At 40.5% G+C, this 19,373-nt stretch overlaps 3 protein-coding genes across 3 annotated transcripts in view; all 3 read right to left on the reverse strand.

Moving 5' to 3' along the window:
• Window positions 1-638, reverse strand: part of clp1 (cleavage factor polyribonucleotide kinase subunit 1) — a 3,157-nt gene extending 2,519 nt beyond the window's left edge. Inside the window, exon 1 of the mRNA XM_035669744.1 lies at window positions 553-638. The gene's annotated coding sequence lies outside the window, so the exon portion shown is untranslated. The remainder of the gene's footprint in view (window positions 1-552) is intronic.
• Window positions 639-1,050: 412 nt separating this feature from the next.
• selenoh (selenoprotein H) lies at window positions 1,051-5,625 on the reverse strand. The gene is made up of 5 exons (XM_035669745.1): window positions 5,547-5,625; window positions 5,092-5,218; window positions 3,954-4,096; window positions 3,076-3,195; window positions 1,051-1,302 (listed from the first exon to the last, which is right to left on the reverse strand). Exons 1-4 carry the CDS (start codon window positions 5,560-5,562, stop codon window positions 3,089-3,091), a joined length of 393 nt encoding a protein of 130 aa, XP_035525638.1. The 5' UTR covers window positions 5,563-5,625; the 3' UTR covers window positions 1,051-1,302; window positions 3,076-3,088.
• Window positions 5,626-13,192: 7,567 nt separating this feature from the next.
• Window positions 13,193-19,021, reverse strand: rtn4rl2b (reticulon 4 receptor-like 2b). Its single transcript, XM_035668741.1, has 4 exons — window positions 18,852-19,021; window positions 17,231-17,457; window positions 16,881-17,111; window positions 13,193-16,013 (listed from the first exon to the last, which is right to left on the reverse strand). The coding sequence occupies exons 1-4, from the start codon at window positions 18,898-18,900 to the stop codon at window positions 15,144-15,146; spliced, it is 1,377 nt and encodes a 458-aa protein (XP_035524634.1). The 5' UTR covers window positions 18,901-19,021; the 3' UTR covers window positions 13,193-15,143.
• Window positions 19,022-19,373: the final 352 nt, after the last annotated feature.

Below are 19,373 nucleotides of genomic sequence, written 5' to 3' on the forward strand. Positions count from 1 at the left end.
ATTTTAATGTAGTATTATCACATTTATCATGTACTGATTAACTCTACGAGATGTCAAGAATATTGACTTTTGTGAAAAGTTAGAGCCACAAAGTTCTAAAATATGTATAAAACCGGTAATAAGTATTTTAACACACATCTCTTTTTCAAAAACGCTAACACAAACATAAGGACACAGCCAAATAACAAGTAACAAGTATTAAATTAATGCCAGCAGGTACTTTTATTATAAAGTGGCAGCTCAACTCTCGGCCTCTCTGAGGGGTTTAATCTTTACACAGGACAGTGTCAATCTTTGGCTAAGCGTTGGCTACAATAAGAGTTATCATAACATGTTTACTTATCCATGAGCACATTGTAAGAACATAGTTGAGCTCATTGGTCTGCTGCTGGCAAACACCAGCTTAGTTAGCAGGCCGTAGCTAAGTTAGCCACGCTTATTTCAGCAGTAAAGGCGGATTTACTTCCTAGAAACGCTCAAAACGTCAGTAAACCGCTCCCGTGTTGTCAAGGAAATGTCGTCCGGTGATTATTTTTCATGTGTTGCACTTACAAACTAATCTGAAGCGTTATTGTAGCATGAAAATGACTCCCAGCCGCTTCTGTCCTGTGCCTGCCTGGTCGCGTAGTGATGATGTCACAGCCTTAGCAACCAATCGTCGTCGACGTTTGTTTCCGTTGGGAGGGAAAAAAATCGATTATTGACAATATTGGTTCGATAAAAACGACAGCAATACGACTTTGAGTCAATAAAAGACTTTTTTTGTTGTCATTTTATGATTTAAAACCAACAGTTACGTAATAATGTTTTTCAGCATCAAGTGAAAATAGTTTTATTTGAAAATGGGAAACCTTCATTTGTTGTAGTATAAGTCACAAATGTTATCTTGAGGCTTTAAAAATCACTGGGTACTGATAACAAGTGGACAAACCAGGTTTTATATGCAAGACAATACATCTTTTTAATTACATGCCATAATTATTACTTGTACAGGAATAAATACCTTCCAAATGACAAAAATAAAAATAAAACATACACTCACACAATAACTAAGAAACAAGAAGCATTTTATTTACCATAAAGACATATAAAAGCACAATAAACCGTTGAGGAATGGAGAAACACTAAGAAAACAGCAGAAGTTGTGAAATGTATTGGTGCAGAGATGCTCCACTAGGTGTCACCATGTATCCAGAAGACATGAGCTACTGAAGCTTGGATCATCAGAGAAGAGACTGAGAACTTCCCATTGGTCACTCCTCATCATTCTGCTTCCTTGAGCCACATCTCCCGAACTGTTGGCTGCATGTAAAACAACAATATTTTCATGTTAAACTCTGTAAAAAATACATAAATAAATAAAATAAATTCTTTACACACCACAGGTACTAGCCCTACTCCAGCCCTAGTTACCTATGAGGCCATCAATCTTGACCAGCAGCAGTATAGACACTTCTACAAAGTACGGCGGTAAAGTACTATTGACTTATCATATGAAATGAAATAAACAAATATTTTATATTTTATTCTTAAATAAGGGTCCACGCCATTTATCCTGCCACTGAAAGTAAGAAATCTGTTAGCTATGGTCTAATGGCTGAAGGTTGACACTGTATGCAGTTCATGTCTCCTCTAGGCTGGTGACTCATAAAAGAGTAAGACAAGAAAGGAAATTCAAATGTAGGTTACGACACAAGCCTCCGGGGGAAAGAAGACAAAATATCATACGAGATGTTGGTAAAAATAACTGATAAGCAACAAGTCGATGTGTTTTGAGTCTAACAAATTTTATGATAACATTAAACAAAGACACTTTTGTATACACTATTTTTAGTGGGGGCTTTTATGGCCTTTATTAGACAGGAGGAGCTGAAGAGAGACAGGGAAGTAGGGAGAGAGGGGATGACAATCAGCAGGACAGGATGGAAGTGAACCCAGGCCGCTGCAGTAAGGAGTTTGTACAAGGGGATCTACCAGGTGAGCTACACCCCCTTTTGTATAAATTTATGGGGGTACCACTTCAAGTATGCCGCAATACCCGTTTATTTTAAAGCGAAAAAGCACTTCCTTTGTGTCATAAATTGAGCCTTCTTTTTGCTGGAAAATATCATGCATGAACACAGAACTGCACAGTGAAAGCGAGGCTATAAAACGCACAATGGTGTCATTACTATAGCCATTACATTGTGCAATGCATGCCTTTACTTTCAGACCTGCTAATTTCATTTTATAGAAGGGTCCACACCATATTGCCACTGAAAGTAAGAAGTCTGTTCGTTTTAGTCTAATGGCTGAAAGTTGACACTGTATCATAAATTTGACTAACAAGCAGTTTATGTCTCCTCTAGGCTGGTGACTCATATGATGCTAAGACATCAAAAGAAATCGAAGTTTGGGTTATGACACATGGCTCTGCAGCGGGCGGTGGGGAAATGGAAAAATACATAAGGGAAGAGATTTCAGCATTTCCAGTACAAATTTGCACACTAGATCACTCCACCATCTCTCCCCTTTGCATGTCCACATGTGCATGAAGTGTGCATTTCAGTGTGTGTGTGTGTGTGTGTGTGTGTTAAAAGAAACAATTTGCCCTAGGGGATCAATAAAGTATATCTTCTTCTTCTTCTAGATAATGACACCTAGTGGTGAAGTAGCAGATTGCAACCAACTCGCCTCATCAACATCGTTTCATATTTAAGTTAATTTCATTAATTTAAGTTAATTCTTGCCCACAAACCAGGCAGTTGAGATAAATGGTGATACCATACATCCCATGAAATGCATCCCATTGTAACTCATACTTCACAATTAAAAAAAGACAATGGCATTTCCAACACAAATTCTACATAGATGGAGTATCGTGTTAAAATCCACATTTGGTTCCCTCGTGTGAAACTTAATCTGAAAGCAGAATAGTTTCACCCTCAACTCCCTTTACCTCTAAAACAAAGCAGCTCTCAAGTCTCCTTTTACAGCTGAATGAAATTCACTGTGAGCGTGAAATCTTTGCTAATTTGTATATCTACTGCCTTCCATATTATTATAATTCTGCATGACCGCTTTGAAATGACAAACCTTCACGAGGTCTCTACTCAGCCTTTAGAGCCTCCTTTAGAGCAGCAACTACAACATCGGGTTGAGGAAACTTCAGCTTACGAGGCGGACCCTTCTTTATTCCAGTCCACAGAGACGTTTCTTTAGGGATGGGACAGAATACAACAGAGTCATTTGTGGGACAATAAAGAAAATAAGCAATATTATTCATGTCTTAGAGGATAGCAGTAAAATCAAAAACATTTAGTTTACAGTTTAATATGAGACACTCCAAAAATAAATGTTCAAAAAGTGAACACTAACTGGTGTCTAATTATATTTACACAATAAACACAGAGCACACATTATGACTAATTAGCAAAGGGAGATTGTGTTTTAGCACGTCTCGCTCTTTCTTTTGCAAATCTCTGGTGGCCATTCTGCGCTTCTGGTAAACACAGCCTCCTGTTGACTGTTCGAGCAGAAAACAATCACTCGGAGTACAATTGTGGTAAGATTTTACTTTCTTCAGTTCCCTAGTTAACACATCCAATTTACAGCGGATGTAAAACCTTTTAAACATAAAGATGAGATTAGTTTTCTGGTGTGGCTTTCCTGAATGGTTGGAAAACACGTGTTCAATTAGATTCTGGATCATTCTGAAGTTTGCGTTCCCATCACATGCCAGTATATACCTTTCCTGTCCTTACTGGTCTTTCCTCAACCTACATAAGAAAACTAAACTAGGTACATGGCAAACAGGGGTTACAAAAAAAAAACAACCTGTTTTTGTTAGCGACTACAAATGGGTAGAAGTTCAAAAACAGAGATAGTGACACTTGGCTAAGAATGATGGTCTTTTACTGGGGACGCCAAATGGTCGAGTTATTTTTCGACATCCCCTTTTCGGCCTTCCTCACCTTTGCCTCCGTCCAGCAGAGTAATCTCAAAGCTGTTCCTGCGGGGTTTCTCAGGGTTGAGGACCACAGTCAGTCCAGGGTGGGCAGCCAGGAGGGCGGATTTCACCTCCTCAGCATTACGCCCATACACTCGTCAGCTCTTACTGCCAGAAATAACAGACAAACCATCAGTTGGACATCTGTGCAACTTATCCATGAGGATGACAACTGCATACATTTACTCAAGTTTAACGTTAAACGCACTTTACTTGATTAATACCATTTTATACTCATACTTTAGGGGGATATGTATTAGTTAATAACTATAGGCAGCAGTTGATGATCATTCCATCATTCTTCAGAGTTGCTGCTGCTTCTTTTATGAAGGTATCATGCTTGTTTGTTGCCTAATGTTCAGCAGGACGTCTTATGAATAAGAGCAGCGGTTCCAAACCTTTTTGTCAGATAGGCTCATGTACTTCAATGTACCCATTCAATAGATGGAATTGCTTTTGTGAACTGTCTAATTGTGATTCAGTGCAGAGAAAACCGGGGCTGATGTACAATCGATACACTTGGTGTTAAGGTGTACTATGGGGAAATGATTCTACACGTTTTGTGTACATTTGACTGGAGTAGGACTTGTTTTACAGAGTCCTGAGAAGCTGTGTATCTCTGCATTATCACATCCACGGTTTAAATTAATTGATTTATAGCACAGCTCTAGTTTACTTTTAACTTTCAGGTCAACTTTGGTTAAATTCAGAAACTAAGAAGCTGTGTTTTGTTAATAACTGCAATAACAAATGTTCTGAATTGAACAGCGGCTGAGACTCAATGAGGGACAAAAAAAACATGATTTCTGAGAACCAAAGTTGAAATAATTAAAACTGGTAGTCCTAAAGGAATGTAGACTTGCATGATCGTGAGATCTTCAGGAGTTCTGTGTTTCCATGTTAAGCAACATTGAGGATATTGTCGAAATGGGAATACAGACGGAAGAGCGGGCACATACATGAATCACTATCTCTACTAGGAGTAGAATCAAATGCATTACTTTTACATGAGACTAACTAATTAACTACTTAATCAATGTTCAGTATCTGTGTGTTTATTCACCTATCTACAGACTATAATGTGATACCACTAAGTTACTCACCAGTGTTCAATGACCACCCTCTGGCCCTCCTGGTCGTCCTCCCCCTCTCCTCTGTCTTTCTCCTCCTCCTCCTCCTCCTCCTCCTCCTCAACCTGGACCTCGGCTTTGCGCTTCGTCCCTCGGCGACCTGCACACGTGATATTGTTGCAGGTTTGTTCTCATAACAAAGACGACGCTGTCAATAACGTCACTAATGAAAGGGACTGTTAAATATAAGATGAGGTTAGATAAAGCACCGAGTCAGCCACTGTGACTGGAACCACATGCTAACTACACTGAAGCCTTCAAGATGAAAGTTTAGCATCAACATCAGATGACAGCCGTTGTATAGGACGCTGTAACGTCACCTAGCGTTATATTGTAACTACACACGATACATCACATCTCTATAATGCTGCTAAAGGACACAGTTGTATTAGTTTATTAGTGGGCGTCTATAAACACAGCACACCTACCTGCTTTAGACGCCATTGCTGTTACAAAACTTTAGTTTCGCGCGCATGTCGGCTGTACCAAACTACTTGGCTGTAGGGGGTTTCAGCGTGATGGACGAAACCATTATTAGGCAACAATTCCATCAATCAAACTTCAAGTTTTTTTTCCCATTGACAACGGAGTTTCCTTACTGATGTATCACATACAATTAGTTATATTCAAACACAATGACACATCGCTTATTAGATGTTTTTTTTTTTTTTTTTACCAGAATCTCATAACTTTATTTTATCTGGATTCTGGGTCCCCCTATAATAAGTAGGCTGCAGCACTGGTTCCCAACCTGGGGATCGGGAGCCCCACTAGGGGTCGCCAATGCTTCCTAGTGGGTTGCAAGGCCTTCTTGATTTTAAGGCGTGCTAGAAAACTTAAAACATATACGCAGTAGGCCTTTATCTCAGTATTTGGTTCACTTATGTGAACATTAAGTTCATACGATTGTTAAACAAGTTTAAAAAAAAAAACACAATACAGACATTGTTTTAAAATATCCATAGTGAGGAAATAATCTGCTTAAAATTGTACAGTTTTGAATACAATATTAAATATCCATAAAATGTGTCACTTAGTTGTCACTTTAATAAATGATAGAAAAGGGGTCCCTTAAGGGAAATGTAGTACAGAGTATTCATCATACCTCAAGTAGATACAGATTAATGTCTTTGAAACATTTTTACCACGCTACCATAATGGTTGAAGTCTGATTTATTCTTTTCAACTTTCTTTACATGAAGATCAGTCAGCTGAACCTGCTCACTGTTAAACAAGCTTTCAGCTTTAATATGTTATTTTATCCCCAACATTATTTTATTGCATGGTTATTTATAATTAGCTAATTCATCCATCACAGTAACTGATGACAACTTCATTTGCTACAAAGTGTTTTCAAGAACTATGTAACCTTTTGTGTGAGTCAGAGAATTTGCTTCTGCTCCTATCTAAACCCAGATCTGGCAGGTCACCAGAGCGTCTTCCATGGAAAGTCATCCCAGCTGGTGTTCTGGGTTTACGTGTCTGATGAATATGACAAAGGACCTCGAGTAAGCAGCCATCAATGGATTTTTTTTTTTTTGATTCTAGCAATTATTTCACAAATGATGATTTGACAATGACATATGCTGCATGTAACGTAAGATATTTTAAACAAGGTTTCATGGTAAAGAAAACACTTTGGATACCCAGATGACACGTTGGGACCGCTGACAGAATCATGGGAGTCTGACTTTTTTTTGGTCTCATATCTGCGTCATCCCATTCAGACCTAAAACCGAAGATAACACTTCAGATCAATCCCCCTTCTGGTTGTTCCAACCGAAGATGTCTATGTTGTCCTCTGCAAACATTGGGGCAGATGAATGCTGGTCCTAAGGGTTGTGTCCCCTAATTCTCTAATTGTTCGCATAATCCCCAAATATGGACTTGTGATGGACAGCTGAAAAACAGCATCCAAAACAAACAGGAAGAAAGCGAGAGAAAACCCTGCAGAGCAACAGACGGATGTGTTTGAATACTCCAAAGCGAAGAGCAAATATGGTGTTACCGGAATAGCAATACCGAATCCCCTGTGTCTTTCTCAGTGGATGTGGCAGTCACATTTTTGGGCACTCAAACAAATTGTCGTCACAAGCTGCGTCTGTGCCAACAGGGCTATACAACCTCCCAGAGCGAGGCGGTGTGACTGACTCACAAGCGCTCATCTAATCACGGTTCTTTTGTTCTCTTGAGAACAACAAACTCAAGACCCACTCTTTATCTTGGCCACTTTTACTTTCATTGTCTTTGCCATGTGATTCAAATCTTTCACTCAGTCCGTCCCATTTTCGTGAAACCGACCAGACACAAAGACTCATCAAATCTCTACCTTTTTTTTTTGGATCCCGATCTGTCTTTGCAATCTGTTGCAATATATTTTTAGCTGTGTGCGTAAACCCTCAGAGGAGCGGACAGACCGTCAAACAGATGTGCCCCGTCTTCACCCCGCTTTCTTCTTTTACTTCAGACTGACTCAAGACCGGATGCACAGGATTCTTGGTTGCCTACACAATGCGTAGTCCTGTGATCAAGCGCACACAAACACTTATGAATGAACGCAGATATTTCTGTGCGTACACACAACAACAACAGAAGGCGAATATTTCATTCATAAATTCAAGTCTTTTTGTTATGTTTGCTGCTCTCAGCTACAGCATCTTATCTACTTTAGGGCTATCCAGCTGATAAAAGTAGGTTTAATTGTTTGATAATCAATTAATCTTCTTCCTCTTTAAATGATTCTAAATCTGTGAAGCACACAAAACACAAGCGCCACTGCTGCCTTGAAAGTTAGTTAGCCTAACTAAACATGAATAATTCAAAGTTGGCTCATGGGCCATTATAATGGAATTAGTTAAGTTCACTGGTGTTGAGCAAACAAGTTCAATAAGCTTAATATATTAAGTTGGATCAACGACTGTTTAGTCACACTGACATATATCACAGACAGATTTTGTAGTTACATTGACTCAGGTTCAAGAGTCCATTACTTCCTTATGCTGTACATGTTCCTGCAAGAGCCACTTTTATACCAGAGTTGGTACAAAGATAATATATGAGAGGCTGCTCACACATCACAGTGAAACAGTGGTTCCCAACCGGGGGGTCAAAAGCCTTCTTGATCTGAAGGGATGTAATAAAACTTTTAAAAAAAAAGATTAGACTATCATATGGGATAGAAATTTAAAAAAAAGGAAGAACACAGTGAAGACCTGCTATATTCACAGAGCTTCACTCTCTGCCAAACAGCCTTATCCTGCATATAGTTAAAACAACCGAAGAGCTAATAAAACAATGAGAATTAAACACTGAATTTGTCAAAAAAGAAGTCTATCAACTATGTATGATTATGTATGGCCCTTAAGTAAAAAGTTGGGGAATCATTTCAGTAAATGACACACAGCAGGTTTCCAACGTCTCTGGAGAGGTTTAAAACTCAAACCATACATGCTGGAAAGTCTAGAAAATGTAAGAAAAGTTGACTCAACTTAAAATTTATTTAAATACTTAAAATAATCAAAACTCATGTATTTACATTATAAAACTCATCACTTATCTTGTGGCACTTTGAAGAAACCCTGACCCACAGGCTGGGAATCACTGGGCTAAATAAGGAGACCTGACTTTATATAATGCATAACTTCATCTTGACCAACAGCAACTGTAACATTATGTTTACGTACATATTAAAAAGCAAATAATGTGGTTGTTGTATGTAACATTTCGCTTCTGTACCTAAGTAGGATTTTGAATGGTGGACTTTTACTTTAGATTATTATTTTTACATTGTTGTGTTGTTACTTTTACAATCAGACTACTTCTACTTCCAGCACTGGATATTTTACAGTGTACTTTTAAAGCTGCCATGTAGAACTCTGCATTTCACTATAATCAGTTCGTTTTGAATAAATGTAGCTTCAATTTTGTTTATTGGCTTGAAGAATTATATGAACTACTACGGTTTGAGTCTCCAGGCTTTTGCGGTTATGCAAACCTTTTTAAAAAACTGTTGCACATAATAAAACTGTATTTTAAAAGAGTTAATCAGAAATACTTTAATAATCCCAGAGGGAAATTATATTCGTAAAAGCAATAACTTTCTATTTCTTATGTTTTTGGCATTCTGTAAATACTTAAGAGGTTTCCCCCTGATGCTCTTTTGGTAAACGCCTGGTCTTTATCCAATGACACTGGGACTTAGTTGGTGAACTCATAGCAAAGTCTCACTGTTTATATGAGAGTAGTCAGTGTTTCCACTCAAAATTATTTATTTAGCTGGAGAGAGGATCTCCTCATCCCCCTATTTTGCCTGACTCTTTTTCCTCTCTCTTCTGTTTGACGACTTATCAGGAGCAGAGGTTCAATGCCCCGCAGTCTCATGTTTCCATGAGTTCAGCACGTTTCCACGTACTGAACAACAGGAGCTGGTCATTGCAACAGTGCTGCAAATGATGTTCATCAATTATGGATGTCTGCACCACTGCATTGTCATACTGAAGTTATGAACATATTCTCGTGTATAATGTCAAGAAAAGACATCTTTTCTGTTTTGTTCTTTCAATGTGAACACTCAGTATGAAGTGGGAGTGAAAGAATCCATTTCATCTTCCTGTAAGTCTCTCTCAGCTTCCATCACGGGTCCTCTGACGTCAGGGTGCGAGTCTCGGTTTGTTCTCTGCAAATAAGACATGTGTGATGGTGAGCGTCAGTGAACACGCTGATGACACGCAAGCAAGCACGCCAACTCATATGAGCCAATGCACAGGCTTGGCCAAGGCAAGCATAACCATGTGGGGGAGACTGTGTGACAGGCAGAGAGAGAGAGAGGAGTGCTGGAGTGATAGGGGTTCAAACAATGGCTGAGTGACAGCATATGAAAGGCAGGCAAACATACAAAAGAGAGGAAGACAAGCAGAGGCAAGAAAATATGATAAGAGAGTTGGGGGAGAATGAGTGGGCACAGTACGTGATAAGCGCACATCATCAAAGTCTGACGACTTCAGAGGCATTCTCTCTGCTAATGGCCTGGTTGTGTTCCTGCACCGGAAAAACTGTAAATGTGTCCCATGACCACCCAGGCAGCTGCTTTCACGCATAGAGGGCAAACGCCTACAGTGCTGCCAGGAAAACAACAACTTGGAAGTATGCATAGAGTAATCACATTGGTCACGATTAAAGTTTTTGATGTGCATTTCCTGAGGTGGGTAACAGAGGAAAAGCTGAGAGGGGATATCGACAGTCTTCCATTACTGCCAGCTGCACAATGGTGTGAAATTATGACCCTGAGTAAATGTCTTTTTACATAATGTAAATTCAAAGATGCTATTTTTAAATGAATTAATAATATAAAGTCTTTGTGGTCACCATTCATGTAACTGTTGCAAAAGCTTTTGTAGTAGACAAGTAGGCCAATGCTGCTTTTCATGTTTTCCCAGTCACATGTCTATGAAAAGTCTGAACCCAATATTGTTTTTACTATTGCTGGAAGCATTGACTGCCTGAGGTCATGCTCGTTTTAAAATATCCTTAAAGGACCAGTGCATAAGATTTAGTGGCATATTGCAGATTAGAACCCCCTCGCCTCGTCCTCCCATTCTAATCACGCAAGAGAAACTTTAGTGGCTGCAAAACACACAAGAAACTAGAGCCAATGTTTGGTTTGTCGGTTCTGGGCTACTGAAGAAACATGGCGGTTATACATGGCAGCCTCCATGGAATAGGAGCCGCTCCCTCTGTAGATACAAATAGCTCCTTCTAAGGTAACACAAACACAACAGTTCTTATTTTCAGGTGATTATTCACTAATGGAAACATTCATATGAATATTATATTCTATTTCTGCTGAGAGAGCCTCCTAAATGTTACATGTTGGGCCTTTAAAACAGAAGTCTGAGATTTCAGGAAATACACACATTTTCTCTCTAGTGGAAAGTTAAATGAGAAGATTGAACTGCCTTTATGTGTGTATGGTAACTATGAAACCTTTAGAAGCTGGTTACCTTAGCTTAGCACAAAGACTGGAAACGAGGAAATAGCTAGCCGTCCCCAACAACAACAAAATCTCATTATTAAACTTCAGTTTTTGTACTGATACAACAAGATACAACGTGTCAATTAGCGAACTTGGAAGAGCTGGTAGGCAGATTTAGTTACCACTGGACGGAGACAGGCTAGCTGTTTCCTCCTGTTTCCAGTCTTTGTGCTTGTTAACCGGCTGCCAGAATCATTTTATTAGCATGTTATCAAGCAAACTAATACAAAAGCACAAACACACTGGCATTTAAGACAAACTCCGTCTCTAGGTTGCCTTATATCATAATAAAGTGTCAACACATCTGTGGTGGTATGCCCACAAAACAGTGTTTCCTTCAATCTACTTTTTCTATCAGCAATTTTCCACATTTCCCAGGTTGCCAAGCTACAAAGCAGGCAGCAGGTGTAAACTTGTAATAGTCAGTATTACAGTAGTTTGGGGTGAAAAGAGAAATAACTGTGAATAGTAGCAGTAGCATGTTGTAGGGGAAGACGGCGAGTATTTTTAGTTGTGAAAAACGAGTTTCTTACCACACAGCATTGATGGCATTACATTCTCATTAAGTCCCTCAAGACAACCTAACGTTGCTAGCATGTAGACTCTTTTAGTCTGGCTGTTTTTAGCAGTAAGATCTTGATGCTGACACAAAGGGCAGATTTTACTGCTAGATTGGGAGACAACAAGGATTTTTTAAACTTTGCTGCTTCTGCAGCCAATCACAGGATAATACCCCAACCAAACCTCTATGACACTGGTTCATAACATTTCCAAAACTCTAATGGATTTATTAACAACATAGATACACTGAGGTTTACCACCCAAGTGTGCTAAATTTCCCTCTATGAATTATGGCAGTTTGTTGTCTCAGTCTCAGCATTAAATACAGCTTCTTTAAGGTAAAAATGTGCATGTAAAATTTGACTGAAAAAAATGTGGAGCAGAGGAAATAAAAAGTTCTGAAAGGAAACTTCTGTTAAGTACCTACAATAATGTATGTGGGTTTATGATGATGATTTATCTCCTGCAGATTCTGACTCGAAGGAGGGAGGGAACTGTCGTCACAGAGAGGAGAAAAATAAAGGAGAGAAAAGAGGAAGAAGAAAAGGTGAGAGCAAAGTAAGGTGTGAAAGTGATGAATAATGAGCTGGAAGACAAAAAAGATTAGAAAGCCTCTGAACCAAACGTCTCTGAACTTAATTTGATTGTGTTAGTGTGTATTTGCACATGTACATGTATGTCTATGTGTCTTTGCACTTGCAAACACATGCATGAGTGTATGTATCACCATCATTATTATGGTGAGAGTTAGTCTGTTGAGGGGGTGTACTGATTCTGGGACACATCGTCACATTTTCATCCTGGCGTTTTCCCCATTCTGCCCCTTCCCTGAATCATACCTCAGTATACCGCCCCCCCAAACCCCATGAAACCAAGCACACACACACACACACTACACTTGGACAGCTCATCGACCCATCTCTCTGCATAATATGGCCGAATATAGCTGCCTTCTGCACATGGTGAGAAAAGTGATTGGGGCGAGACTGACCTTCACTAAACACGCTCACACTGTCACATGATTTCTTACACTTCACACACTTGCATACACACACAGACACACAACCACATTACCACCTCCTCCCTTTTCTTAGAGGTTTGACAGAAGCACTATTACATGATTCTTTTAAAACTTTTTTCCTCATTGTTGACTTATTTGCCGAAAGCTATCAGATGTCAAAATTAAAGACTATGCTCTAATGAGACTGACAACACTCATTCATAATAATTATAGAATATTACTGTGCTTTTAGTGTGAAAGTGGAAACTGTTATCTTTGTAAAAGTTATGTTCAGTAAGCTATTGATTGAAAATTTTAATTTATTGTTACAGGGCTAGAATACCATCACCTTTATGCTTTGACACTCAACCAAATGTATCAGTATGTCAAGGTTTCTATCTATTTTCATCTGTGTACATTGTGTTTGTGCTTCTATTCCTATGTGAACAGACAGTGAAACAACAAAGAACATTTTTGTTTGATTGTTTCTTTATTTTTTAACAAAGCAAAACACACTCGATTTTCCATTGAAAAATACAGAGTAACAGCATCACAGTATCTTTCATGTTCTATGCGGAAACTCACAGTCACGGTTCAGGGTTGATTGGTACAGCATGGGCTTATTAACATATGGGGTTGACAAGGATCATGAATAATGCAGATCACAAACAGGTTGGATTGGCATTGTGTTGAACAGATTGCTGAGTAAATACCCATCCCATTTTCCAAAATCACACAGTGGAGGAAAGGTTCTCTAATGAATAATGGTTTTATGCATAACAGCTTGATTGTCTGATCTGTAGTGCCATAAAATACAAATATACATGATTGAAATCAGATGAAACCCTCGGATTGACCTAATTTGTTCAGAAAATAGTAAAACAATAACACAGATCCTCATGCACTTCTGAAACTACACATTTTAGAAACAGTTTTGGGTCCTTGAGACACGTGCATAATGGGACTTTTCAACTGTCAGTTAAGAAATACACACATCCTTGTACAGACACACACACATAGTCACTCTGATGGAGACAAATTGCAGGTCAAAGTGTAATGTAACAGGAGCCACCCGGACAGAGACCTGAGGCTTCAAACTACACAAGAGCTCTGTAGGATTCAGCCCTAGTGTTGTTTTCACCATCTTCTGTATCCGGTTGGAAATCCAGACTAACCAACAGAAAGACAAGATAGAAAGACAAACAGACAGAGGCAATACACACAGGCACTCATTTCAAGAAGAGACCTAATCAAACTGGTCTACTCAGGACTTTGGTTATTAGTCTACAACAGTCCAATCCCACTCACACAACAAAAACTGAACCACACACACACAAACAATCTCAATCTGGAGTACAAGCCTTCCCTTTTTAGTTAGTGAGCATCTATTATTTATCTGCTTGTACTGATATGTTTAATCTCATCACTTTTTGGGAAACAACTTTTTAGGCTGTCTGAGGGAGGAAGGGATAAGACTGGATAACAGAAAGGTTGTTGTTTCCACATCTAATTAGTTTGCCTTCAATTTACTATCTAAGTATCTCTTCTATCACCACAAGCTGTCGTTAAATAAATGGTACTAAAATGAAAAGTAAAAATCCAGCTAGTCTAAATTACAGAGCACTTTGCGATGGGTGTATGTACAGTGATGATGTGTGGTATGTACAAGTGTGGGTGGTGGTTTGCTGGCATCTCTGGGATCACACAAGATTTTGAATCCGAAGGAGGGAGGAGAGTCACTTTTGGCTGCGGATCTAATGATCCTCTCATCCTCTTCTGCCTTTAGATGAGTATCTAAAGCTCACTCTGCTCACTTTTCTTTTCACTCCTCCCTTTAGTTCTGTATTTTTCTTTTCTCTCCTTCCAAGCCCCTCATCATTTGTGTTAATCCGCACCTTTCTTCTGGTAGTGCCAAATAGCCTATCATTAATAATCACCACTATTATTCACTGTGAAAGAAATATATTAGTGAGGGATAATGTTAACGGTGATTGGATAGTGAGCACTAGCTGATATAGAAAATAGCTGTAGACGAGTCACAACGCCTGCGTTGTTTACAGCTGTGATATCAAAAAACATCTGGAGACACCACCGGCTGTCTGTGAGTTATGTCTCTGTCATTTCATGATGTTGTTGTAGGTTTCTGCCATTGTACTGTACCTATCACTATCGACGATGTGATCACTGCTTTTTAAAGCCTGTACTACTTAGCAGCAGCTACTTCAACACTGAAATCCTGTCCTGCTCTATATGAACTGATCTCTGCTCTTGAAAACAGCTCCTCGCTGCCTTGCCTGTCTCCTGTGTCAGTGTAGCACCCCCTGCAACTTGAGGAGGTAACTGAAAGGAACCGAGATCCAGGTTTTTGTTAGAGTTAGAAAGAGTAGGGGGAGAAATTGGAGGAGAAAAAGGGGTGTGGAGGGGAGAATTCATTCAGCCAAAAAGAAAATGGAGAGTGAATGTGACTATGGAGAGGGTGAGGAGGTGGAGGAGAGATGGGGTGATGGGTAGGGAGGAAGATGAGGGGAAGGCTGGGTCATAGCCTGGGGGGCACTCCAGCTCGAAGCAGCGGATGGAGGCGTCTTCGTTGCCGTAGTTGGCCCAGTATTCTTCTTGGTCCAGCTTGGGGAGCGCCACCTCATCCTCCGACAGTTCATACTTGGCAGAGATGGTTTCGGAGGGGGTTTTGGGGAGGAACTGTGGCTTGATGGCGGAAAAGGGGAAGGCCTTCACCGTGTCTGTGCTCTTCTGGTATGATGACTTGGATGAAGATGCAGGCTTGTTCTTGGAGAACCACCAGCGGGTCTTGGTGCTGAAGGTGGTTGTGGTGCTTCCAGCCAGAGAGCCGGGGTCAGGCAGAGGGCAGAGGGCGAAGTCCAGCTCCCGGAGAAATCTGAGGTCCTGGCCACGACGCTGGGATGGGGAGGTGCACATGAGCTCAGAGGAAGAGATGCGGGCCTTGCGGAACCACTCCCAGAGGGGGCGAGCCTCACAGCCGCAGGACCAGGGGTTTCCGTTGAGGCGGAGGAACTGGATGCCTTGGGTGTCTTTCATGGCCTGGCCTGGCAGCTCGGCTAGGGAGTTGTTGAACAGATAAAGGATGGTCAGGCGTCCCAGGTCACGAAAAGCCCGACGGTTTACCTGCCTGATGCGGTTGTCATGGAGAAGGAGGCGGTCCAGGTTGACCAGGCCTCTGAACACATTCTCAGAGAGGGCACGGATGCGGTTGCCATGCAGGAAAAGATGGGTAAGGTTGACCAGATCTGAGAAGAGGTCATCCTGCAGAAAGTGGAGCTGATTGTCCTGGAGCAAAGTGAAAACAAAAGAAGGTTTAGTACTGTGGAAAATAACATTACTTTTACCAAGCAACCACAGTATTCCTTTAGTCTGTTTGGTATTGAGTGTGATATCAATAAAGCTTAGAACTTAGCCAAGTATTTTTTTGTGGTAAAACATGGTTTTATTGTTATTGTTTAGTATTCGCCCAGCGGCAGGTGGAATTTCTAAAGTAAATAGAGTTTTCCCTCTATATAATAGCTTGACGTTTTGGTGAAATGTTCTAGCATTCTATCCTCCGGTGAGACTGTTGCCAGAGTTATATCGAATAATTGTGTTTCATATGACTTGCAGCTACAACTGCTGCTGAGAGGGAATGTGTGGGCACATGCTCCCTTTTGTGTATTATACACTCTTTATATGTGCATGGAGGTTTGGCAGCTTTGCTAAATCTGATCATTCTGTGTAATTTTGCTACTGTAATCAGTCTGAGAGAATTCATGATTAATAAAAGGATGGTAACAGAAATTAAAATTAAATTAAATTTTGTTGTTTTTCAACTGTTGAAACGTGTTAATTGTTCTTGTTGCTGTGTATCTTTGGTTCGAAATCTTATGGGCGTTTCGATATTCACTTATATATATATATATATTCTCAGTTTTCTTTTCTCTGCTGTGTGCAATTCACTGAACCTACCACACTGAACAATCCATGAATATGCACAGTATGAAAGCATGTGTGGGTGTGCAGCCCACAGGTTGGCAACTGACTGATATGTCCATAAACTAGTTCTGTGTGTTTCCTGCAGCATCATGTGTACCTACTCATGACTATGAAATATAAATCTTTGCATGTGTGTGTTTTTAGGTTTGTGTGTGTGTATGCTGGATTTACCTGCAGGTAGAGGAACTGCAGGCTGTACAGTTTGTGGAAGAGGTCATGGGGGAGAGTGGCCAGCTTGCAGCGATGCATGTGCAGGCTCTGCAGCCTCTCCAAACCCCTGAAGGCTCCACCTTCCAGGCGATGCAGCGGGTTATCGCCCAGATCAAGCTCCTCCAGCACCCTGAGGTTACTGAAGGCTCCGGCCTCAATCCATGTGATGTTGTTGCCATATAACCAAAGCACCTGCACAGAACGAAGAGAAAATAAATGGGATGAGAGAGGAGAAAAAAAGACTATTAAAAATGTCTGAAAATATTGCTGGGGAATTCAACAGATGCAAAAACACACACTGCCATTTTTACCTGTGTTTCGAAGCCAAAAGAGTCAGCGCGAAGCTCTGTGATGCGGTTGTTCTGCAGGAAAACACGTTGTGAGTCATAGGGAACGCCAGCCGGCACTATGGTGAGGTTCTGGGACTGGCAGCTGACCGTCATGGGCGTAGGGTAACACACACACAGTCTAGGGCATGCTCCAACCCCGCCCGGCTTCACCACCACCAGCCACAGAATCAGCCATAGACACAGTCCACCTGGAAAGACATAGAGAAAGAGAGGACGTTAATTATCACCAGAAGAAAAGAAACTAAATTGTTCAGGTTAGCAGCAAAGAGACAGAGAGACAGACAAATAAAGAGAGGTCGATTTCAGCTTTTGGCACCAGTCTTTCTTTGCTGTCTGTCTGTCAAACCTGTTGCTGTTGTCAGTGATTCCTTTTAACACTGCTGTCCTTTCACCCGTGACTTGTTGATGGTTCCCAGAACTTTGGGTTTCATATATAATTCACCAGATTACATTACAGAAATCATTCACCCATTCATATCCACCAGATCACTTTACATAGGTCTTCATGGCTGTTGTGACAATGTTACATAACTATGGACTTCATCAGTTAAGAACAGAAAGAAAAATCATAAAGTACTTTAAAAAACACAAAAAACGTGAATCTCACGTGCCTCTTTGCATTAAGTTAACCTGGTTTCCTAGTTCTCAGGCTATCAAAAGGATGTTTCCGTTGAGAGGTTTGCAGAGGGCACGCGTAAAACCGGCAACCTGAGCCGGATCAGTTTCGGTTCTTATCAATATTGCAACAGCTTCTTGGCACAGCTCGGATAACGGCGCACAAAAGTGGCCACCACGGGAAAAGTACATGGATGAAATAATAATGAACTTCCCATTCATCTGCTGTGCGCAAGATTTTCCAGCGGCTCACCTCTTGACCCCTTAACAAGTTGGACTATTAGCTGCTCTGGACGCTGAGAGAGAACTGGAGCTTTTGAGCGGAATAAGACACCTTTCGAGAATCTTCTAAGCCTTATTTACCCCAAAGTCACCATGAGACGAGGAATAAAGTTCAGAAACATGCGCGCATAAACCGTATCTGCATCTCTCCATGCGTAAAGGAGATATGGAGAGATTGGATAAACAAGCCAAAACATGTGAACTAACTCTGGTCACTGTTGTAAATTACTTTTCATATAAATACGATAATATAACACATAAATTCACACTTAGGTTTTTTCTCGAGCTTTTGCTGCCAAATCTTTGCGTAAAAATGCCCCAAAAGTGCGCACTCTCTAACGCTCACTTTCTAACATTCATAATTGACAAACACACAATTAAATGGATTCTGAACAGTGTGTAACCCACGTTTTTGGTAAATAGTTAAGAATAGATGCAACATGACAGTGCGCAAAAGCATAATAAAGTATAGGCTATAAACTCAGCTGTTTTCTACAGAAATACAAGGCTGCTGAGTATGGAAATATTACTGTGATTTTAAAGTTTAAAATGAATCCTCAAACCACTTGTTTGAATCTTGAGAAGTGCACACTAGCAAGTGAAAAGCTGCAATTCAATCACAGAAATGCATTGCAAAATCAAACACCATCAGTGCACTCAAACTGCAAACTGGAGAGGTACTCACTCTTGAGGTTGTGGGCGCTGGAGCCCTTCACGGACCTACGAGTCTCCATCTCGAACCAAAGCCGAAAGCGAGTTAGCCTGCGTGGCGAGGAAGTGCCTGCTTGCTGCTATCTCTGCTGAGGTTCAGCTCTGGTGACCGAGTTGCTGCCGCTTCAAGCAGTGACGGACTGGAGTCCCGGGAAGCCGTTTATACTCTCAGCCGGTTCGTCGCCCACACCCGTGGGCAGCAGAGGATCCTCACTACGTCAGCCTGCCTAGGAGGAGGGGTGACAGTCACCGGAGGAAACGACAAGAAAGGCAGTGGCAGGGCGGGTTTGACTTCACTGTGGAGTTACCTAAAAACGGCTTCATTGACTGTCAACAGTGTGATTGTTATACTGATTATTACTCATTATGAGGTAATTCATGGCACCATCTTTTGTATCTCAGTAAATGTTTCAGTTCCTTTCTGAACATGACCAAAATATACTTTTCCATTTTGATAAGGCAACTCTTCTTATAATATTTTTTTTTTATTATTTAA

The sequence above is a fragment of the Morone saxatilis genome, unplaced genomic scaffold (assembly GCF_004916995.1).
Source record: "Morone saxatilis isolate NCDOM2014 unplaced genomic scaffold, NCSU_SB_2.0 Contig22, whole genome shotgun sequence".
In the NCBI taxonomy this organism is placed as follows: Eukaryota; Metazoa; Chordata; class Actinopteri; family Moronidae; genus Morone; species Morone saxatilis.

Coding starts and splice junctions, on each gene's coding strand:
- rtn4rl2b (XM_035668741.1), bottom strand. CDS start 18,900: ATGGAGACTCGTAGGTCCGTGAAGGGCTCCAGCGCCCACAACCTCAAG. Junction 17,112..17,230: donor CTTTTGGCTTCGAAACACAG/GTAAAAATGGCA, acceptor CGTTCTGTGCAG/GTGCTTTGGTTATATGGCAA. Junction 16,014..16,880: donor TGCAGTTCCTCTACCTGCAG/GTAAATCCAGCA, acceptor ACTTTGCTCCAG/GACAATCAGCTCCACTTTCT.